This window comes from Seriola dumerili, unplaced genomic scaffold (genome assembly GCF_002260705.1).
Source record: "Seriola dumerili isolate Sdu_G_001 unplaced genomic scaffold, Sdu_1.0 BDQW01000036.1, whole genome shotgun sequence".
Classification (NCBI taxonomy): Eukaryota; Metazoa; Chordata; class Actinopteri; order Carangiformes; family Carangidae; genus Seriola; species Seriola dumerili.
Window position 1 is genome coordinate 2,363,380 of NW_019174291.1, and position 24,238 is coordinate 2,387,617.

Consider the following 24,238-nt stretch of genomic DNA (forward strand, 5'->3'; position numbering starts at 1 on the left):
TTGAGTATCAACAAACACCACTATTAAGTCAGTAAGTCGGAACAGTTGAAAAGATATTACAGCACGCGGAAAGGGGCGGGGTCAGAGCATCTGAGCGGAGCTGGATGGTGTTTCCCTTTAATTACAGCAGGAAGAAGAATTCCAGGGGGTGTGGCCAGTTTGTTGACAACGAGCGGAGGTAAGCAGCAGCAGAGGCATGGTTATTTCTTATAACTAAATAAACTACTGACAGCTCATTCTCTAACCGTCTTCAACCTTTAGAGTTTTGCATTAATGCAACAAAAGATTTTGACAGAGTCGATATTGGTTTGGTGGCGTCTGTCTGTGGCTGGTACAGAAATAGCTCTCAGTCAGTCTGTGTTGACTATGAATAACAGCAGAATTGGCAGCGGAAGGTTTTGGCTTTTGCAGCTGACAAATGTTAAATGTTAATCTCAACTGATTTGCTGTGATGATCAGGAAATGTGTGTTTCTTTTCCCGCCTCAGGCAGAAAGAACTTGATATTTAGTAGTACGATTAACATGTGATTCTAGTTAGTCAAGTTATGACTGAGCTGATGTTATAGAATTAACTATTAAATATGTGGATTTTTATTGTTTGTTCTTGACTCGATTTTAAGAGTAGAACAGTGAAATGTTAATCCTTCTTGTTGATTGATTCAGCCTGCGAAACAGCTGCCAAACAGCTGATAAAGAGTTTTTGGCCGACTGTGTCAAACTTTGGCTGACTCAACATTATAAGCACAATTTTTTTGGCTTTGCCTCAGCTACAGCCATGACTGGAGGCATTATGTTTCCAGGTTGTCTGTCCAAAAGGTCAACTTCACTGTGTCATCCTAATGATTCAACACTGTAACTCAGGAACAGAAGGAGAGACTGTCACCATATTTGGTCTGATACTGATTAGGTGACACTAATCTTAACACCTTGACACTGTGATGATATCACAGATCTTCATGCTGCAGGGTTGGAAATGTAGAATTTGTAGCTTAATCCATATTTGAAGCAGAGTCTGACTGTGTTTTAGCAGAATCAGGTTTGGACCGTTCTTCTGTAAAGAGCTGCTTCAGCTCAGAGATATTCTTGGGATGTCTGATTTGCAAGTTTCTCTTCAGCTCAGTCCACAGCATCTCTACTGGATTAAGGTGAGGGCTCTGACTGGGCCGCTCCAGAAGCTGGATTTTCTGTGACTGAGGTCATTCTGTAGTAGATTTACTTTGATGTTTAGGGTCGTTGTCCTGTAGCATCACCCAGCTTCTCCGGAGCTTTAGCAATTGGACAGACACCCTGACATCATCCTGGAGGAGACCCTGATAATTCCCATCATTTTCCCCTCAATGATGTGGAGCTGTCCAGGTCCAGAGGCAGCAAATCAGCCCCAAATCATGATGCTTCCTACACCCTGCTTCACCTTTGGGGGATACTGAGCGTCTGCGTTGTGTGTTTGGAGTCAACTCGGCTGGACGTCACTTGTATGGAGAGTAGCCACAGAACTGAATCACCTCCATTTATAGACAGTTGGACTGACTGTGGACTGATGAAACTTTTTGAGATGACTCTGCGACCCCTTTAACTTCATGCTAATCAACAATTCTTGATCATAAGTCCTCTGAGATCTCTTTTTGTGAGGCCTGGTTCACATCAGCAGATTCTTCTTATGAACAGCAATCTCTAAATATTTTAGTGTTTTTATAAGGCAAGAGTCTCTAACCCACACCTCCAGTCTAGTTTCATTGACTGTACTCCAGGTTTGTGATAACTCCTGGCCCCAGTTAACTTTTGTTGATGCCATTATACGAGGGGTTCACATACTTTTTCCATCCTACACTGTGATAGTTGGAAAGATATTTTCAATTCGCATAAGAACAAAACAATGATTTGTGTGTTATTGGTTAATATAGATTGTGTTTGTTCATAATTGTAACTTGGATGAAGATCTGACCATATTTAAGGGAAAATTTATACATAAATGGAGGTAATTTCAAAAAGCATGTCTTCTACTAATCAGAGGGCTGGCAATTTGATCCCCATGTATCAAAGTGTCGTTGGCCAAGACAGATGGCCGTGCATCTTGCACGGTAACTCACTGACATCAGTGTGCTAATGTGAATTGTAAAGTGCTTTGTATAAACAGCTATGTATCGTAAATACAGTCAATTGTTGACCATTTTGTCAGACACATCTCACATATTGTAACGTCCAGTGAACCAGCCAGATTGCGTCCCTTCCTTGTCTTTCAGCAGGTAGCTGCATGTAGCCATGTCCTCTCCAGAGATCGCCTCTCTCTCCTGGGGCCACATGAAGGTGAAGGGATGCTCCTCCAGCTACAAGGACTGTAAGGTCTGGCCTGGAGGCAGCCGGGCCTGGGACTGGAGAGAGACTGGGACTGACGTGAGTGAAACCAGAATGGACAACGTATTATACTGACTGATATTCATATCCTGGAGACTTACTCTAACATTAACCATAACTACTACTTGCCTAACCCTAACCTTAAAACATGTCTCCCCCTGAAAATGTAATGATTTCCATCATGGGGATTTGCTTTTTGTTCCCATAAGGAAGACAAGTCCCCTTAATGTGAGGTGTGTAAACAAATCTAGGTCCCCACAACATGAGTAATACCTGTACCACACAAACACATGTGTTTACAGTAATGCATGATGACAGCAACAGAACAGACCAATGCTTCAAAAACAACAGGATCTACTAAGACACGCTGTGCTTTTCTTTCTAATGACAGTGCTCACGTGTTCTTTTGCTTTTCCCACCACAGCATTACCCAGGAGTACAACCTGCTGATGTGGAGGAGGTGCTGAAGAAGGGGATCGACCTGCTGGTAATCGGCAGAGGCATGAGTGAAGCTCTGCAGGTAGAACAATCCCACAGACAGTCCAATCTATTCAGAGCTAAAAATGAATACCGATCATCAAACTGCAATATAATGTTAGACTTTAATTTTATATTACACATTTGATTTCAACGCAGCAGTTTGTGCCTGTGAACCTGACATAGTTACAGACAGATGAGATTTATACTCAGATGGCAGTGGGTTTTTTTTTGTTTGTTTTTATATGTGGGCTCAACTGGAATGTTTCTCACTGTCTCCAGGTAACCAGTGCTTTCATTCGTAGGTAGCGGGGTCCAGCAACAGTTTCTTGTCCACTTCTACCATTTGCATTTGGGATGTTCCTTAATATGTGGATAACCTTTGACATGAAAAATGGAGACTGAGTGTACACAGGATGAGGGTGTAGTTGTAGGCTGGAGGGAGACTGACCCTGTGTAGACAGGTGTAGTGTGAGTGTAGTTCTCTTGCAACATGAGTAAAACATGAGCTGTTACACAGCCTGTGCAGACAGCTAGACTGATTAAAGTAATAGCATATGTGTTCTGTCAGATGCACCTGAGGACTCGAAAATGAGGCTGCAGCTATAGACATTGGCCACTGAATTGTACGTCAATGTTGCAGCCATATTTTACTGGGCAAGCACAAGTGAATGGAGGAGCTGCAGTTTATCTGGATAAAAAGCTCTATAACGTTTATATTTCTCAAATAATTTCAATGAGTCGTTTTTATATTCTACATGAAGTAAAAATAGAAGTGTTGTCTCCATACACTTACAATCCTGACAGTTTAGGCTGTAATCACTGTTTTCTATAAGGAGGACTGTGTATCAACGTTAGGTTTACAAGAGCTTAATACTTACGTATGTGGTGGAAAATAATTAATTGTAATAAGGAATAGTTAAAACGTTAAATATAAAAACTAGCTGAAATCAGTTGAGAAATATAAACATTGTAGTGATTTCTATCCAGAAAAACTGCTGCTTCTCTGTTTATTCCTAGTTGTTTACAGGACAGTCTTGCCCAATCCAATATGGTAGTGGCGTTGACATATCACAGCAATGGCTGCAACCCAGCCATAGACTGCTTTGACTGGGGCGGGCATTAAGAGACGTTGATTGGTCGCTCACTGCCGGACTTCAAGACTTGTTACTTGGGTTCTTTTAGTGTCCCTTAAGACTGTAAGCTATAACATGAACTGTTTTATGTTATCAAAAATTAAAGCCATAGGATCTAATAACATATTTCATTTTAAACCACTACAACTAGAAGGTGATTACAAATGATTGACAATAAATAATCACAAAAAGCGCAATTTGCAAGTAGCCAAATAAATCTGTCATGGATTTACTCAAACTAAAACCTGGCAGTTCCAATCAGAGTCAAGTCAGTGTGAGTGTGAGTGAAGTAGGCTGATAACCAGCATGTAACATAAACTAATGGTGAAGTGATAGAGAAGTAGCTGTTTTTATACGACCAGACCAACCAATCGGATATAAATAAACTTTGATTATTTGAATGTGGCAAGTTTATGACTGGTCAAATGGACAAGAGCAAAATAAAATACTCTATTTTTTGAAATGTTGGGTTAGTCACTGCCCCCATTGTCCATGCCTGGGGCCAGGCCCACTGCAACTGCTCCTGTGTAGACATGATATAAGTCTGTCTGTGCTGTCGTCTCTTCTCTCAGGTCCCCTCCTCCACTGTGGACTTTGTGAAGCAGAAAGGCGTTGACGTCAGAGTCTTGCAGACGGAGAAGGCCGTTGCTGAATATAACAAACTGGCTGGCCAGGGTGCCAAGGTGGGTGGCGTCTTCCACTCCACCTGTTAAGGATGTCCCTTGTCTTGCTGCACCAACGAAGATGACCTACAGAAGATGAGGGGAAGCCTGTACCATACCATGGCTCTCAGTCTCTGTTTTGCCAGATGTGTAGCTGGCTACTTCTTCTAGCTCTCAGCTTTTTCCTGCATGGTTACGACTGAAACGTCTTCATTACGTCGCTAATCTTGCGAAGCGGGAAAGCCCTTATTTCAGCCCAGGCTGTGTTAGCTGCACTGTAGAAGAGCGCTGGCAACTTCTGTGTATGATTATAAATCAGTGAAGTTAGAGAAAAGCACTTCAGATGGCCTTTGTATATTTGACTCTAGATGAAGAGATCACATCTGTTGACTGTTCTCTAAACTGTTCTCTAAACAGGAAGAAGTTCATTTCTGTCACTGATGTAATTTCAAAGATTGAGGATCAAATTGACAATGAAATACAGATACATTTGACCTTTTTAAAGAACTTTTTTGTAATGAAGAATGAACATATGGTACATTTCTCATGAGGTGAAAATGTATTTCTGCTTGTTTGCTACAGAAAATAAAATTAGAAAATGAGTCATCGCCATCACACGTTTGTCTTCATAAGAAACAAAGTGCGGAGTACAAAAATATTCCCTGTACAAATGACATTCTCTTATGCTTCTTACTACTTAGCTATAAATGATTTTAATGGATGCCACTCACTTGCCCTAATTTTAAAAATGAATGTGTTTTTGAAGAGAAAGCAAAACGGTTTCATCTTTTCTGTACAGTTTTGAATCGACTTCAGTCATCGTGAAGGGAAATGTGACCTGACACAGCTGACATTAATGACCTTAACATAGCTCATACATGTGAAAGCTGAGAAGAGTTAGAGCCTTGTCCATCTTTCCCGTGTCCAGGGTTTTGTTAGCGCCTGGCAGGTTTGGGCATGATGTAGACTTTGACTGGCTTGCTGAATGGGATGGTTCCCTCGACAGCGGCCTCGGATGGTGGGATGCTGTCGATGCTGTCGCTCCATCCCTGCTTGGAGGCTGAGGAAGAGAGGGAGGTGGAGGAGGAGCTGTAGGCCAGCAGGAGGCGCACCTCGATCTGAGACGGCTCTGAGAGACAGACCAGAGAGAAACAGTCAAACTGAGCACACTGAGGAGTGTATCTACATCCAATACAAAAACAATCAGGACACATTTGAAACGATTTGAATATGAATCGATTCAGAAAATTAGGATTTGACAGTTGAAGTAGCAATGGCTACTAATGCTGGTGTGAACTTGAAACAGGTATGTGAGCACACACAGAGTGCAGGAACAGATGGAATTAGTTTGGTGAACCTCTAGGTGACACATTAGAATATGCAACACGAATCTCAGATGTGAGTGTGAAACCCACCTGTCCATGCGGTGTGGGAGAGGTAGACCTGTGTGATGAGTCTGTGTCTGTTAGGTCCAGGTTTTCTGAAGTCTCCAGGTCTAGGATGGATCACATGACTCTGGCCGTCTGGATACAAAACCTACAGACAGAAGGCGTGTATGGTGAGCAGACAGCAGGTGATTCAGCCAGTATTCATATCCACAGTTAAGGGTTATATTTTAAAGAGTTGACGTGGCTGCCGCTAAATGTGAAATCTGCATTTTTATGAGTAGACGACAGTCACTATCAATCAACCAACAAAAGCAAACTTCCATTGTTTTGAAGGTATTTCAGCAATAAAATTATAAGCAAGTGAAAACTAGTATGTTTTATTTCAAGTGTAGGAACTTTAATCTTTACAAACTGAACTTTTGAATTGATCAGTAATGATAGATTTTTTTTGTTGTTGAACAAAATGGCCCCGTCAGCGTTTTAATTTGAACCCTAACTGTACGTTACCTGATCTGACTCGGTCAAGCTCAGTTGGCTTCATTTTAAACCAATGTAGCACAACTTCAAAGTCATTTTTTGCAACAAACTCAGCATTAATGACCCAAAAGTATTGATATATTCAATACTATTTTATAGAAGAGAAATGAAATGACCAATGTGCAGAATAATTGCTCAGCAGGTTACGATCTACATGTACTTGAACAGGAAAGCCGTATAGTGCGATCTCTCTCTCTCTCTCATGCTTCTGCATGCACACATGCCACTGTGGCAAATTTCACCACTTTCCTACACTCAGGCCTCTCTCTTAGCATCATGAAGCAACGTTCCCAAAGTTCAGGCATTTTGCAAAAAAATACCAGTTTCCTGGCCTCAAGCTCTCCTTCTGAAAGGGTGTTTAGCACCAGGGCTAACACTGTGACATGCCACAGGGTGTCCCACAAACTAGACACTGGTTCACAGGCTCGTGTTCCTGTCACAAAACCTGCAGCAGAGACTAGAGAGGCACACTGCACATCTTCTTTTACACTGCACACTGTTTTTCTTAAACTTATTTTTATTCAAGTTCAAGAGTTTTTATGTTGGAAGCAAGTGACCTTACTTTCATACCTCACAGCAGGATGTATGCTGTGTGTGTTTATTTATTTTTTTTTAAATACTACTTATATAGTTAGACATAGAGTATGCTGTGTCTTTAGTGTTACAAATAAAAACTGACTCTTTAACATTACACTTTTATCCCTGAGTTTTTTAGCCATACTCTAAAGTAATAGTAAAAAACGAACTGTATTGAACAGCTCGCCACCACCTGCAAAAGATGAAGACTGTAATTCCGACACGGACCAAAACCCAAAATGTCAACTGAGGTTGGTTATTTAGCTGTGCATCAAACTGACCTGTACTTTCACACTGTTCTGCGGATCCTGGACGTGCTCTAGTGTTGCGTCGATGTCTAGCGCCACCACCAGGCCAGTTGTGAACCTCAGTGGATTGTCGGACTCCCCTGTTGGCTCTATGATTGTGGCTGTCGCCCGATGGATCTGTTGACCAGCAAGCAAATGTTATCAACAACAAAAAACTCAAACGCTACATCACTGCTGTTGGGTAGAAATTCCTTAACTGGCTAAAAAACTCTAATGGTCCAAAAATTCTAACTCGTGCCATGGTGCACTTGAAAATACACACTACATGAGAGGGTGAAAGACTGGAAGTTCAGTCTTGTTTATTCATTATACCTGTTCAGGCAGTTTGAGCTGCAGCAGGCCACTCTGTCTGAGGGTCGTCTGGAGGATCTTCACCAGCTCAACTGGTTTACAGGACGACAGCCGCGGCATCAGCTCCAAAAGCTTATCCACAAAACTGTCCTGGAGGTGGGGCAGCTCTGTCAGAAACAGCCTGCAGGTTGCAGAAAACATGGAATAAAAAATAGTGAGTGGACCCAGTAAGGAGGAGGGGGACTCTACCACAAAAACTCCACTATGCAAACACACACACACACACACACACACACACACACACACACACACACACACACACACACACATAAAGATATTACCTCTGAAAAGACTCAACGTCCTGCAAAAACTTCTCACAGCTGCTGATGAGAGGATCCAACCTGAAGAAAGTTGACAAAGAAACATGTGTATACAGTATAGTGATGCTGTGTGTTTACAGATGTGGTCCACATGAAGTCTTTAATGTATGAGGTGAATATGTGTGTGTGTGTGTGTGTACTGACCCTTGCCTGGTGCGAGCAGTCAGGATGAGCTGCAGGGCTTTGGCCTGGAGGCGAACATGATGTATCGTGGCCACCTGTCTGCTTTCCAACCCACAGTACAGAAACTCCAGCTTGTAGGTTTCCTCTAAAATCTGCAACGAAATCACAGTCATGCTACTTGACCTATATGACCTCACAGCTGTGGTAATACCAACATCTGGGTGTGCTGACCTGTTGAGCTGCTGCTGTTGCCGTGACGTTTTGTTTGAGGCAGAGAGGGACGGCCATGTTCCACAGCTTCTCCTGCAGAGCCTGAGGAACCAAGACAAAGGTCAAAAACATGAGGATCTCCACTTTGAGAACACACATCTGTTTCCTTAAACTTTGGCTAATGTTACCCCCCTCCCCCACCACCACCACCCCCCACCTCCACATTTGCTGTTTGGAGCATTTTTGTCTTGAAAGTAACATCAGCCTTCACATATTAAAACACATAGCAAACAAAGCATAATAGAAAAAACACAGACACACACACGCTCCTACCTTGATGAGCAGCAGCTGGCAGCGCAGGTATGTGGCACAGAAATCAGCAGCTCCAGCGAGCTCTGTCTGCAGTTCCCCCAGCCGCTGCAGGTCTCTGGCAGACACGCAGAAGACCAGGACAGAAAACCTCAAACTCCAAGACATTTTTAAATCATAAAAAAAAAACCTCCAGCACTGTAAATTTTTCAACTCCTTAAAAAGTAACAATAACATTCATTACAGTCAAATTTCGATCACATATTAGTGTGTGATTCTGCAGGATACAAAGGTTATATGCTGGGTTTTGCCACAGGATGCCACTGTCACAAAAACATTAACACTGATAGCCAGGACCTCCGGAAGGTGAAGACCATCACTACTGAAACAGTACAAAAATGACCAGACCCTGGTTTGTAGATGTTATTTGCAAACTTTGTTCATTATTAGTGTTTTGATTTTTAAAAATACAAAAGCTTCTAAGACGTTTCTGGAGCTCCCACATAAAACATGTGAATAAAGTGACAATTACTACCCAGGTAAAAAGTGTAGGAAAAAGCAGGGCTTTGTGTGTGTGTGTGTGTGTGTGTGTGTGTGTGTGTGTGTGTGTGTGTGTGTGTGTGTGTGTGTGTGTGTGTATACCGTATAGTGAAATCCAGGAGGTCCTGAGCTCCAGGTGCTTCCAGGTTCTGGATGGTGCTGACCCTGTTTAAACTCTGTTGAAGGAAAAGCTGAGCTGATTCCACAGAACCTGAACCAGAACCCGAATCCACTGAGTCCAGACCATACACCTGCTTCCTGCCCGGCAACTAAAAGATAGGAGGACAGTTACAGGTGAGACAGTGAGTGCACTACTAAACAGCAGGAACCTGGTTCCAGTTTTGGCCCCATAAATTTCCTGCTCCTTAAGTAGGACTTTCTGAAGACCCAACAACTGGGTTTGAGTTTGCAGAGCTGAACGATTCTGACTGACTAAACACAAGCCGAGAGACAACTACAACTCGTGTACAGCATCATTCAGACTATTATGACTTGGGATGGTAATTTCACTAAATGTTATTGATGTTTGAACAGTATTGTGGCTAACTTTACTCTCTGGTTATATGTTGGAAAAGCCCTAAAAAAGCAACAATTTCAATAATCGACTAATCCTCATTTTTCAGGCAAAAATATTGAATGTTTTCTGTTGGTCTGACGACACAGGTGATCTGAAGGCGTCACCTGGTATTTTAGAAAACTGGGATTGGTACTTGGAACGTGGCACTGGAACCGTCTATATGTAGCTTTGCCTTTAAAGGGTTAGGGTTACACATTGTAAACTAGAATGGCCCTGAGTAGATCCAGACATTATTTCTTGAGAAACTGATGAAAATGTCTCAAGATGTTTAGGAAAGTGATAAAAAAAAATTCCCAGACCCACCCTTTTAACTGCGTCAGCACCAAAATGGGTTCTTCCCTGGCCCAACTTTCACCCCTGCACCAAGTTTGGTGCAAATTGGTTCAGTACTTTTTGAAAACATAACATCCTTGGCCGCGGTTATGAACAGGCGATAAAACGTTCCTGTCAGTGTCAATATTGACATGAACTGCAGGAATATGACCTTATTCTGAATACTGCAGTGTGTCAGTTCTCACTCTTAGTGGTGGTACAAGGTGTGACAGACTGTCCCTCAGGTAGACGTAGTGTCTGAAGGTGTGGTCGGAGAACAGCGCCGGCATGGTGGGGCACGACTTGGCAGCGTTGAACACCAACACCAGCACCGCGATGTCTGAGATCAACAACCAGAGTCAAGAAAGAAAAAATGGTTCAAGGTTCTTCTGAGACACTGTAATAAACATAAACACAGTGACTGTGGTGAAGCTGCACTGTTCAGACAGCTTTAATATTCAGAACGTAACAACATGTATAAACAGTGCAGCGGAGTGATCTGTTTTCTACAGAAAAGGAAGAAATTTCAATATTGGGGAAAACTTCATTGTCACCTTGTATTGTTTGTCGGCTGTAAACCTCGTCATGGTTTAGTTTAATTCATTTTCTGCGTATTGATCTTTCCTGGCAGTGGTTTAATATTTTTTAGACACATTTTATGTCTGTACAGCAACAGTATTAGAAATAATCTGTTAATGATAAAATGAGACAAACACTGCGTAGACATTCAGCATTTAAAGTTTGTCTCGGCTGCTACATGTGACTGTTCTTAAATCCTTTTTCCGCTTGTGCCAACAACTTCCTCTCAATACAGAAAGGACTAAATTAAATCAGATATAAAGACGGATCAAGAAAAACATTTGTTTTAGGGTCCAAGCTATGTTTTTCCAGATTTTTAGTTCCATCTGTGTGTCATCATTTGAGTTGTGTATACTTTACTCTGCAGTCCACAGACTGTAATATGGAAGAAACTGCCAACTTTTAATGCTGACCTGCCAAACAACTGACCGATTACAACAGTGCAAGTCTTGGTTGTACTGCCAGTCCTTGGCTGGTGCCTAACTGAAGCTCAACATGGCTATAAACCACTGCCTTTTATTAACAACTGATTTACAATAAAAATGTGGCATTAGAAAAAGAAAAACAACAAATTATAATGTATCAAGGCTGATGTGGAGACTGCTTCAAAATCAGGTTGATGTGGCTTGTTTGCATTAATGTGTGTGTGTTTTAAGAGTTTTCAGGTGCGTGAAGGATACAGGCTGGATCGTCCATGTCAGGCTCTGGTGTGTCAAAATACGGGTGTGTGCTCAGCAGTTCAGAAACCAGCGGCAACACCAGTGTTGGGTGGCGGGAACCCATGAACATCAGACACCTGAGAGGAAATAAAAAACACAATCAATCATCGGGTCATCAACAGACAGTTTCTATCCAGTGAAAACTGCTTCTGTCACCTTTCATCCAGCTTTTGATGGGAGTAATGATGGGCCATTTACTTACTGAGCTGTTCAATATGATTTTGAATTTCTGAAAGAGTGTTAATGATAAACCAAGTGTTCCTTCATAGCTGACCAGTGATATCTCTGCAGTCACATGAAAACAAGAACTAAGAGGAGCAGGGTCAGGGTCAGTTTTTTCATGTAGTTTGGATCATGTAATCGTTCACCTGGAGCTATAGCTGTAAAAGCTAAAGGGGCATTACAAAGTGTTTGTATAACAGCAGGAATACGTTTATATTGTTCCTTTGCTTTCTGAATCTTTAATAAGAACAATACCACCAGATTCAGGGCTCTATTGTTCTAATTCTTACTGTTGTTGTTGCTCTGCTGGGGTTGAAAATCACAGTCACTTCCATGAGTATTGTACCATATTTCCACGACAATACACTGAAGTCGAGAAAGGCAATAATTTTTTTATCCGGTTATCTTGAGATAACGGAGCTTTGTTGTAATATAGTTGTAAATATATTTAATGTAAGTGTCACCTTGTTGTTTTATTTAAAATTGTACAGTGGGAAAATGAACAAAGCTTGCAGCTCCCTAGGCCCCTCAGGTTGCTTAAGGTGCCCCAGCGTGCAGCACAGATTTGAGAACCACTGACTTGAACCCTAGTCCCAATCCTGAACTTGCCTCCTGAACATGGAACAGCCACATGCACGGACGCACACACACACACACACGCACACACACAAACACACAGTCTTACTTCCAGACAGAGTTGCGGTCAGTGGGATACTTGTTGAGGTTCTTCAGCAGCTCCAGCAGAGCCAGCTGGATACACTCTTTAGTGGAGACGTTGGTGTAACAAAGTAATTCATGGAGAGCTTCTCTGATGTCACGAGACGAGTCCTGGAGACCGACAGCGGCTTAATCAATGTGGGCATATATCAGGCTTAAAGAAGTTGTTGTGTAACAAACCAGAGAATACTTCACAGACAGTTTGACCTGAGTGAGTGTATTTGTGCGTATACCTCCAACACAGCCAGCACAGTGTCCAGCTGGTCCTCCCTGAGAGTTATATGGGTAGAGATTTCTCTCAGCACGTGAATGGACTGCAGCCTCACTTCCTCAATCTCGTCATTGAACATGTCGACCAGGAAGTCCAGACACTTTTCGGCAAAGGTCGGAGATGACCGAGCCAGCTGGCACAACGCCTCCACCGCCGCGATACGGACCTCTGAAAATATATTAGAGACCATTGGGGAAAAGCACTGCAGTCAGAGAACATTAAATATGTAGAGCAATACAGTAAATCCAATGAGTACGGGATGAGGGAGGGCGAGTGAAGAGAGGAGTTGGACAGAAATAACAGTCTCTGACTTTCTTATAAGTTACATTTTAATTTGAAATTATTCATATTTGCTGACACTGTAAGACCTTGGAGAAAATCATGGAAACATATCATGTGGTAAAAAGCCAAAATCACTTTGTCACCGGATGGCCTCTTTTGGGAGACATTAAAAAAAAGGTCAAATAAGACAAAGATAAGTTTTGATGCAACAGATACATATTATCTCCTATTTAATTGATTATAAATCAACAAAATCCTAATCATATATGAAGATGAGACATGGCTGTGTGAGCTGAACATCACAACCCTTTGGGCTCTCTCATTTACTGAAAAACAAAGATATGCAGCATCATGTTTTCCGTACCAAACATCTCGTCCTCCAGTCCGTGAACAAAGGCACCGCAGGCACCTGAGGCGATGAGGTTGACGGTGTTGGTGTCAAGTTTCTCCTTGGGGGCGTCATCGGCCCACTTCCTGCCAGAGGAGAACTCACCAGAGGCAAAGAGCTCCTTGGCCCGTTCATGGGCTGTACGCTTCCTCTGGACGCAGAAAAGAAGAGGAGGGAGAGGCAGTGAGGGGAGGTGTGCTGATTAACATTATAAGAGTTTCTTATTTTGCGCAGAGATTTCCTATTAACAAAAAAAAAAAAAATCAACAAGTACTCACCCTGAGATCTGACATCAGCTTCTTATCCAAAGTTTGCTCCAGAAAGTGAGGACTGACCTGCAGCATTGAACCCTGACACACACACACACAAAAAAAACATCAACAAGTTTCACTATAGATATTGTTGTGTTTGTGTTGCAATCAAAACTCCTTTTCAAATACAGAATGTGCAACATTACTGGCTTTTTGTCATAGAGATATAGGTGTCTATAATGTAAATGTTTGTTATGGCTTTATTCAGGCTTGACAGAGCTGCTGCAGAAATAGCCACGATGCTCATGTGACATTGGTGAGTTGAAAGGTTTAATGACCTGAAGAAAGAAGAGTGTCACATGCCAAATCGGAGATGGATTTAAAAATGTATTTTGCTGTTAAAAGCCTTTTCGATGACCAGTGAGAGTGTATAATATCCACATACATCATCATTTATTGGACAGATAGTTCTACCACCTCCTTTATAATGCAAACAGCGCACAAACAAATAATGATAAGATGTTCAGTAAAGCCTCGCACTGATTCCTATTTGCTTACATGCTGCACAGTATGTAAAGTATTTTGTTGGATATTTATTCATCTGTGCAGCTGAAAAGTTTGAAAATGAAAAGGAGGGAGAGAGCTTGTCTGATAATTACTGTGGTTATACAAGGGTGAGTCATTTTACAATCTATTTTGCCGTGCACCAAAAGGGAAATGATGTCAGAAAAATCCCTTCAGATTAATTTGTAGTATAAATTAAAATCAATATTTTTGTATAAAGGGGATGATAATAGTGAACAGCATTCAGAGACTTGTGCGTTGTTAGAACTGCTAGAGAAATGTTACTACATCCAACATAGACTGCTGTAGTGACCCTTATGTCAAAGTGACTCAAGAGCTTATTTTACAGTGGCCCTGAGAGCTCAACACACTGCAATTTAAGAATACACATGAGAAAAAAACAGACAAAACAACTTCAGAAAACATTTTCATTAGTTTGACAACACTTATGCTGCAAATACTCACAACACAACGCAAGTTAGCTAACTCTGTCTATCAGGCCTAGATTGAAAAAAGTAATTATGGGGATGGAAATAACTGTATGACTACAGTGTGTGTTGGTCTCACCAGTGTTTTGGCAGCCTGTACCCGAACCATCCAGGAGCCATCACTGACCATGTGACTGATCTTCCCAAACGCATCATCAACCAGTCGGATCTCTTCATTAGATGATGGGATGGGCACGATGCTGATTGGACCAGAGAGAACAGTGAACTGCAAGTCAGGCAAGGCCACAGCAAAAACTGTTGTAGCCAGTCAGAAAATGGCTACTTGGAAATCTAAAATGTAAAGTGTCACTTATTTTTGGTAACCTTCAGCATTCACGTAACCAGCTAACCAAATCAAAATATCAGCAAGCAACATAGCAAATATTATCAAGGCAATAAGCTGTAGCATCACAGGAGCACAATTTAACATAATACAAAGTTTTCAGTGTCTGACTGAAGAACACTTGGGCAGAAACAAGTGTTACAGACATGAGTGGTTAGTACTCAGCTTCCCTGCTGTCGCTGTTGTTACAATGCTGAGAGAGTGCAGCTAAATCTACACCTACACCGACAGTAAGTCACTCTGAATGTCACGGTCTTCTCACCTCTCTGGGTACAGCTGGCTGAGCACCCAAACCATCTGCACCGCCGCAGAACGGACCTGCTCATAATCATCTGACAGCAACCTGCAGGCCTGCAAACACATTTCCAACAGTTCACTTGAATCTGCCAATTACATTTACAATTCTCAAATATGTTCACACACACACACAGATACATTAACTACACATTTGCACTAGTCATACATCCACTGTAGCTGTGATTGTCTGCTAATTCTATCCTTATCCTTCCCTTATAATTAACAGTAATCCACACCTTCCTCATGGCAGACACTTGTTGTTATTATGATTTTTTTTTTATTATTATTCAGCCACAGATCTGTCTTGTAGATCTGTCTTGTAATAGCACAGGCACAGGAACACATCATAAAAATTGAACTATATCCAACATGTTACCTGAACACACAGGTCTAAACATTAAACAGTGCTGTTACCTGGTCATAAATGATCTGATGGATCTTCATTCCTCTCTCATGCAGCTGCAGCTGGAGAACAATCAACACACACAATGAGCTGAGTTATACACAAAGAATCCAGTGTTTCCCATACATTGATTTATCTGAGGCAGCCCACCACTATATCAACACTGACCAGCACATATACAGTTGCTTTTTTTGTTGTTGTTTTTTTTTTTTAAAACAATTTCAAATGGGTTGAGTCGTTGGCCAATCACAGTATGTCATCAACCCTCACTGACTCCGGTGAAGTGGATAAGGGTTGTTACTTGTTTGACAGGACCTGAAGTAATGGAGCTGTGTATATTATTTAATTATTTGTCACAAAAGACTCTGTATTTAAAACATTTGCAGTGGAGCACTGTATCAGATGGTTTATTTAATAATTATTTTAAGAAAACCACCCTCCCACCCTTTCACTGATGACTGTAATTGCATTGTTTGAGTTCCCTAAATACATGAATGTGGTGCTGGTTAGTTGTTGGTAAGTGCAGGTGTTGGCGGTGCCCTACCATGGCTTTGATGGCTGCAGTGCGGACTCTGGGGTCCTGGTCACCAAAGTAGTCACTGATGATACTCTGGACGTCCCTCACTCCTCCTGGTGCACCAAGCAACATGTAAAATACACATCCCAACAAAACCATGCTAACACATCACACAACAACTCAAAGCTTTGATCACAACTCATAAATGTGAGTTTTCATAAGATTTGAGAGTTAATTTTGAGTGAACTCAACTATAATCGCAAACAATTAATATTATTTACGATCAATTCTGCCACAAAAAGGAAAAAAATCAAAGAAAAACAATTTTTACATACAATCCTCTCTATATTTGAAACAATTTAAGGCACTGAGGACACATGATTCAGTTTGAAAGCATTCCCGCATTGTACCCAAACATTAAGAAAGTCAGAGTCAGAATTCAGCCATCTAATTAAATTAAGAAATGGCCCACACCTATCGATGTGCCCAGTCCTTCGTCTTTGTTCAGAGGACTCTCCACAATGCCGAGACATCCCAGGAGCTGCAGACACTTGTTCCTCACCCCGAAGTATGTATCAGACAGGTGCTGAGGGGAAGAAAGAGAAAAAATACAAACCTGTTTCACTGCTCTGCGCAGAGACTCACGTTTAGTCTGTGTTGAGCAAACACTTAATGAGTACTGTACATGTGCGTGCGTTCGTCACCTTGCAGGCCACCTCTATGAGCCTTTGTCGGACTGTGGGACTCTCAGGTAGTTGTGTACCAATAACCAGCAGAGTGTCCAGCAGCTGCGCAAGGACCTGATGGGACTCTGCAGACACAGAGAGAAGCAGAACAGAGCAACTATTAGAGTTTGTGTTTTTTTTTTAGTGGGGAGATCAAATGTTTTGAATAAATGTAATTTTAGATTAAATGTTTTTAGTGCTTTGCTAAAGATGAATGTGAGGTTTCCACTGAAACTTAAAACCCTTTCTGACATGTTTGTTACACTGCTCAGTGCACAGGAACAATAATACTGCTTAGCAACATTGATGCAATTTATGAATCATTAATATGTTTTCACAAACACTGCGTGGGCATTGCTCAGTGAAGACCGTAAGAAATCTCTTTCTCAGTTAAAGTTACTAACAAACAATCTAATAAAGTGTAATTATGGTTTATTGACTGTAAAAGTGAAGAAAAAAAACAGAATGACAGAGAATCTAATGTGAATATGTGTAAATAAGTGAGTAAAAAAACCCAAGGTTCAGACTGTAAATGCATCTTACTCTCATTGCTGAGTGTGTTAATGCTGTCGTCAACGATGCAGTCGGGGCTGAAGCCCTGTGTTTTGGACAGCAGACCCAGCAGAGAGGCAATCTTCAGCCTCACCGAATTATCTGTCTCCTGGAAGAAGACAACATCATGGACATCAGATGTGTTTTGTCTGTTCACTTCAGCTTAGACTGAACACGTTAACTTTAAGACATTATAAATAGTGTAAAACCTTTATAGAGCATAGTTTTATCTCCTTCATGTGAAACACAGTTTCAATAAAAGGTACTATAGACTATTTATGAGCACATCAGAGCTATTTTTTTTTACAACTATGCAGAGATTATCTTTATATTTCTTAAGCTCTCAGTAGTTCTTTACCTTGTAGTAGTGCTCCAACAGGATTCGGATCACACCCTCCACACTCTCTGCCTCCACAGGCTTGCGTGCAAACTGCAGCAGGTACTGCAGGGCATCAGTGGAGTTTGTGGCCTTACAGAGGTCAATGTGCAGAGCTGCAGATTTACTGGGTTTGGACAGACGTAACTTCTTGGCCGGAGTTTCTTCATGGGGAATCTGTCAGCATGCAAAAGCATTGAAATATTAACATCTTTAACATAATACTGTAAGTTTCACTATGATGTAATAATCCAAAACTTAGACATATGGCAAATTGATGCAATCTTTTGTTTTGAAGTGACTTCACTAACATGGAAAGGTCACATCAGATAATAATTTAATAAACAATATTTTTTATTTCATAATAATAATAAAAAATATAATTAAAAATATTTCTGTAAACACTGACCAGATCAGTTAAGGACGGATATTGACAGCAATGGCTAGGAAGAGGATAACTAATAAATCTCATGTTTAAGTTACTGAGTCAGAAAACAACAACCGGCCATTCACTTTTACAGGTTTACAGGCGTGGTGTGCACCTGTCAATTAAGACTTTGTAACAAGAAATCGCTCACTCTGTAAAGGTAGCTAACATGAATATTGACTAACATATTCCTTCCCGAGGCTGTTAGCTCACTGCTGTTCAGGTTAGTTTAGTCAAATTAACAAGTCAACAGGCCTGCTTATATCTACAGCTGTCAAACAACTGTTTTTATTTTGTTGAAAGATCACAGAGGTCATCAGTGCTGTGTTGTGACTGTGAGCGGCTGGCTGTTGTTATGTTCGTTAGCCATTTAGCATTAGCGTGAGCATGTTAGTTAGCTCTCAAACACGTCGTTCATCTCGGGTTATGAGTCTAATGCGAGCAGCAGTAAGAGGGCTTCATGTGCTCACCTGTACAACTTTGGAAAATTCCTCATAAACTCGCTTTTTCAGATGTGCTGCCATGTTCTGGGAAAGATGGTTAGCTAAGCTTTCCTCTCCGGCAGCAACACGGAATTGTCCCTCTTTGACTCCCGTAGGTACGGTACCTTAAGTAAAACGCGTTTGGAAATTGTGCTCGTTCTGATGGTTCTGATGTAGTTTACCCGCTAATAATGTATTTTTATTAAAATTGACAACTGACGACAAATCGTGATTATGAAGCCAGGTATTTATATTCAGGAATGTAGGCCTGCGTTAGGTATAGAGGTAGAGGTGTTAGGTGTAGTATTGCTAATTAGTAAATTTCTGTAATTTGGAATTGTACATATATTGTATGTTATTATCTATTATTTATCGTCCTAAGTGTTTGTTACTGCCATAAGCAGTTTTTCTTTCTTGTACTGTCCACTTTGCTGTTGTGACACTGTGATTTCCCTTATCTTATCTTATCTTATCTTATCTTATCTTATCTTATCTTATCTTATCTTATCTTATCTTATCTTAGTAAGTGTAGGGTTTGATTTAGAGGATAGGTTTACAATAAGGTGAAAGTCTTTTTTTTTTTTAGCATGAATTGCTATTTTTGTGCTTCTATAGACAGTGTTTTCTTGCTCAACCATGCAGAGGGAAAGTAACATGAAGAAAAAATTAGTTGCTTAAGATTTTAGTCAGGACTTATATTGAAATGGACATCACATGAAATTTCTAAGACTGATATATGTTTTATGTTTATTTCTAATTAATTATACAAAGAAGAAAGAGAGGAAGCTGCTCAATGCCAACAAAACCATGTGAGAATCACAACTGTCGAAAATCTACAAACTTAAGCCATGTTGCACCCCAGTGCAGCTGCCATTCACAGATTTTTGTGTTTATTCTGCCTTTAAGTACCTGTTGTATGTGCATAAACTGAACACATTCAATCTGCCTTTATTGAATCAGACTACTCCCCCTCTTTATTTTTTCTGTTCTGATTTTCCAGTTTCTGTGAGAGGTGCTCGATAAAATAACGTGTACAATATATACATTTGCAAACTATCATATCTGTACATTTTAAGCTCTTTTGATAGACCAACTGTATTGTTGCCTGATAAATACTGCAATGAAAATCTTGCAGCCATTAAGAAAAGACAATGTGCAGTAGTTTGTTTTTTTTGGTATTTACGTTTATGGTTTATTTCAGCCAAAGTTGTTGTAATATGTCTTTATGAATGAAAATATGAAAATAATAATCTTAAAACAACTCAAGGACAGATACAGTGATCAACAGTCATCCGATTTTCTGGAGCTCGATGTCAGCTGCAGATGCTTTGGCCCTCTTACGGTCTCCTCTCCATGTGAAGATTCCCACTATGATCACCATGACTGGTAGAGCCACACAGAGCACGATGCGGCTGATGGGCAGCTGGAATGGACAATCCACGGTAGAGGAAAGATTCAGATCCTGGGCTGTGGAAGGATTTTGGAACAAAAAGGCGGATGTGAAGTCCTGGAACACTGCCCTGCCGTTTTCTGTGGTGTTCACCTGACACCTCCACTTCCTGTTGTTGTCTTCCTGCTGGAGTATTGTGACCAGAGTGATGTTGCAACGGGTGCGGCCAATCAGCTCATACCTGCACGGAGGGGAGATCATCAGAAAATCGTTGCTGTCATTCATCAGTTGTTAATGTTTTATACATTTTTGCTGTTTTTGAGTTGTTAGTTGGGTGATATTTTATATCTTATTGTCAACAAACCTCACGAGCAGACCCAAACCAACAATGAAGCGTAGAGCTCCACGATTTAAAACACATCAGTGAAACACACCATGAACACACACAGCAGTTTATTTTGACAATCACACACTTGGTACATCATCCTGGTTCCACAAATACTCACTACAGCACCAAACATGGATTATTACTACAGCGACCAGGTGTTTTAGGAAATTACTGAGCCTTTTTTAAGAATTCAACTTTATATTTGTGATTAAAGGTCTTGATAGGTTCCAGTGGAGGTGGGGTTGAGAGCCACAGACACAGTTGAGAGTCAGATGGACACGTTGGTTTTGATCTTTTCATGGGATTTGTTGACAAGTAAATCAATAACATCATACCTTGTCCTTTAATGTTAAGAAAACTGAGCAGCAGCCACATTTTTGCCCTTTTAAATCAAAAATTGTATTATTTTAAAATTTATCAATCAATTTTTATTTATTTATTTTCATAATTCCTAACTTTTTGTTTTCTTTCCTGGAGGAAATCAGCCTCCACAGCAAATGTTTTAATTCGTTTTCAAACAAGTAGATTTTTTCCATTTTGTAACATTATTTGAAATAACGTTTAGGTCATTTTGACATTGTTGATTAATGTTTCCTGTTAGAATTATTGTTCTGAGACTAAATTAGGTCACCTGTCACGATAAATGAAACTATCTCACAAATGTGTGGGTGCATTATTTCTCTTTCTTCTTCTTCTTCTTCTTCTTCTTCTTTTTCTTCTTCTTATTATTATTATTATTTCTATATTGGTTACTTTTTTGTTTCTTCCATTACATTTACATTCTTTTGTTTCTTCTATAGTAGATCAATTGTTAAAACTAGTAAACAATGAGGTAAATAAATAGCAATTTGCCTCATAAATGTAACAAAGGTAGCACAGTGACTATTGACAGACATACGACGGAGATCTGACAACCTGCTGTCTTTGGGCAGCACAGCACCGTCCTCAGTCACCCAGCTGAGGCTGAACCCGCTGGAGTATGCCTTGCAGCTCCCAGCATCATAGTAAGTGAAGAGGATGCAGCTCAGGGTGAGGTTTCCTCCAGCCTGCAGGTCACTGATTTTGGAAAGAACAGTGATGGTGAGGACAGAAAGGTAAACGTTAGCGATGGCGTTTCCATCCTTCAGGCAGACGTAAGAGCCGGCGTCGTCGACCCTGAGGTCGTGGAGGCAGAGAGAGCAGTTGGATGTGACGGACATGCGGCTGGACTTGTCTGAGTCTGCCCTCACCTGGCCCCCGCTGACCTCCTGGGTGTACCGCACCTGCCCCCCCTTGTAGAAGGTCCAGGTGATGACGGAGCAGTCTGAGGAGACCAGGTTGGTACATGGGAGGAGGGCGCTACCTCCAAGTCTCCTGTACACAAACACCGCTTCTTTTTTACACCACGCACCTGGAAACACAAGAGTCAGTCAGCCGCACAGTCAAGTCACATTTCTATAGCTACAACATATATATATATATATATGTATAGGTTGTAGCCCCGCCACACACACACACACACACACACACACACACACACACACACACACACACACACACATTTACACGGAACAATCGATGACCAAGTGATAAATAAAAACAATAAAATAAGACAATGATAACAGGAACAAAGGAAACACTATCATGAATCTCATACATTTGCGCTGAGGAAACACTGAAGACTGGAAAGCAAAGATGGAGATCTTTGGAGTGATAAAGATAAAAGAGAGGACATGTATTAAAGTGAGTAAAACCAGAAATAAAAGGTAGGGTATTAAAAATCTAATAAAAATAAAGATTAAATGGAAAGAAGACAGATTAAAAGACAGAATAATAAAATGTTAAAAGAGAGGAGATGTTTGTTTGTTTGTTTGTTTATTTGTTTGTTTGTTTGTTTGTCAGCAGGTTACGCAAGAAGTAGGCCTACTGAACCGATCTGAACACACTTGCAGCGGGGATGGGACATGGCTCAGTGAAGAACCCATCACATTATAGTGTACATCTGGCTAAAGGGGCAGATACAGGATTCATTTTTTTATACAACTTTCCTTAAGATTGTGAGATGTTCCGCCAGTGTTTGGCCTTGGCGGGAGTCAAAGTGAAGCTTATTGTCATTCAGACAACAGAAGTGCACAGCAGAACGAAACTGCGTTTCTCCTAGCTTTATGTGCAGTCATATTCAAAAAATGTATAAATATAAATATACAAACACAAACATGGATAGACATAATGGACATTGTACAGTTGTAATAAGGTGCTCAAGTGGTGGACATTGAATTATTGCACAAGGTAACAGTTAAAGTTACCTTTAAAGTTAAAGTTAAAATACAGTAGCAGCAGATAAAAAGTATAAAGTGGTATAAGTATAAAAAGGCATTCAGTCAGTCTTATTCAGGTATGCATTCTACTGAGTAATATTCTAATTTCATTTTTATAGGCCTGAAGAGGTAAAGCTATCCGTTATTCAAATGACAGTAAAGGAGATGTATTCTAAAACCAGGAGCACATACCTGCCCTGAAGCTTTTGGCTACAATCATCCGCCTAAAGCAGTTGGACGTTTTCATAAATACAGATTGTTTGTTTTATAGAATAAGAGAAATGTAGAAATCCTTCAAGTGAGACTTTGACTGAGGCCAAATATCAGGAGCAGAAATTGAAACCAAACCAAATCCAGTGGTGGAAAGTAAGAAGCAACAACATGAACTCAAACACTGTTGTGAAGAACAGTTTGTAGTTTATTATCTCCATTTCCTGCTGATTTCACGATTTATTTGACTGCTACTTAAAATCATGTTTTTATATTGAAAAAAAAACAACATATGATCATCTTATGAAAAACTTTGTATTGCTAGAGATTAAACCAGTGGTTTCAACACTTTTGGCTTGTGACCCCGCAAAGATTAGAGAGACTTCCAAAACATCAACTCCGATTAATGTAGCAGCGTTTTCTCCTATTCATCATCTAATGATCTAACTGGTGACCCTCTGCCTCTGGAGGTGACCCATCCCTTATGTTGGAAAACCACTGGACAAAACTTCCTAACTGTATATAAAGTAATTCAAACTATAGCAGCAGTAACCAGTACTTTTGATACTCAACATCAAATAAACCCTACCTGTCAGAAGCAGACTGGCGAGCAGCAGGATCAGGTTTTTTGTGCCAGTCATGTTTGTGTTTTCACCTCTACAGCAGCTCAGTTTGACTCTCGCTCTCTCTCTGCCACTGCTCCTTCTAGACGACTCACTTCCTGTCCTACACCCAACAGCACACACACACACACATCAGCCTTCATCTGCACTGGCATGAGGGAAACAGATATCAAAAATCATTGATTAAAAATTCTGCATTTCATATTGAGAAGTAGCATGTCCTGCTAGAATACAGCATTCAGTGTGTGTGGCTTATCAGAGGATGCACACGTGCCGACCGATAAACCTCCAATATTCAAAATCTGTTCATTACATCACTGTCAATACATCACTGTCGCTTTTCTGAGCGTGCAGGCTTGGTGTGCACTGTCTTTGGAAACATTAAGCCCACTTACTATGTACTTTAACCACATCCCATGATGATGTCAGATGAAGATCATGAGATGGTTGAAAGCCCTAGAAAAAGTTATCACTCACAGCTGATTGGTAATGTTCTACTTCATGTTATGACACCTTCTACATATCAGAAAATAGATTCATTAGAAACAT

The 24,238-nt window shown here is 40.7% G+C and overlaps 3 protein-coding genes across 4 annotated transcripts; 1 reads left to right on the forward strand and 2 right to left on the reverse strand.

Annotated features, from left to right (window-relative positions):
* The first annotated feature begins 81 nt into the window (after positions 1-81).
* aamdc (adipogenesis associated Mth938 domain containing) lies at positions 82-5,013 on the forward strand. Of its 2 annotated transcripts, none has more exons than XM_022738549.1 (4): positions 82-178; positions 2,241-2,391; positions 2,777-2,872; positions 4,538-5,013. In XM_022738549.1, the coding sequence occupies exons 2-4, from the start codon at positions 2,260-2,262 to the stop codon at positions 4,676-4,678; spliced, it is 369 nt and encodes a 122-aa protein (XP_022594270.1). In that variant the 5' UTR covers positions 82-178; positions 2,241-2,259; the 3' UTR covers positions 4,679-5,013. The 2 variants fall into 2 exon arrangements, with proteins under 2 accessions (XP_022594270.1, XP_022594271.1); XM_022738550.1 differs by having other exon boundaries at positions 130-178; positions 2,244-2,391.
* An 18-nt stretch (positions 5,014-5,031) lies between these two features.
* ints4 (integrator complex subunit 4) lies at positions 5,032-18,874 on the reverse strand. The gene is made up of 24 exons (XM_022738551.1): positions 18,770-18,874; positions 17,855-18,049; positions 17,488-17,605; positions 16,924-17,030; positions 16,694-16,805; positions 16,247-16,332; positions 15,714-15,764; positions 15,265-15,353; positions 14,739-14,859; positions 13,635-13,706; positions 13,333-13,507; positions 12,649-12,854; positions 12,384-12,526; positions 11,438-11,553; positions 10,385-10,518; positions 9,392-9,558; positions 8,774-8,867; positions 8,462-8,542; positions 8,252-8,382; positions 8,069-8,128; positions 7,749-7,908; positions 7,410-7,553; positions 6,043-6,163; positions 5,032-5,756 (listed from the first exon to the last, which is right to left on the reverse strand). Exons 1-24 carry the CDS (start codon positions 18,821-18,823, stop codon positions 5,563-5,565), a joined length of 2,931 nt encoding a protein of 976 aa, XP_022594272.1. The 5' UTR covers positions 18,824-18,874; the 3' UTR covers positions 5,032-5,562.
* Positions 18,875-19,965: 1,091 nt separating this feature from the next.
* LOC111216941 lies at positions 19,966-23,720 on the reverse strand. The gene is made up of 3 exons (XM_022738604.1): positions 23,656-23,720; positions 21,475-21,949; positions 19,966-20,412 (listed from the first exon to the last, which is right to left on the reverse strand). The coding sequence occupies exons 1-3, from the start codon at positions 23,705-23,707 to the stop codon at positions 20,070-20,072; spliced, it is 870 nt and encodes a 289-aa protein (XP_022594325.1). The 5' UTR covers positions 23,708-23,720; the 3' UTR covers positions 19,966-20,069.
* Positions 23,721-24,238: the final 518 nt, after the last annotated feature.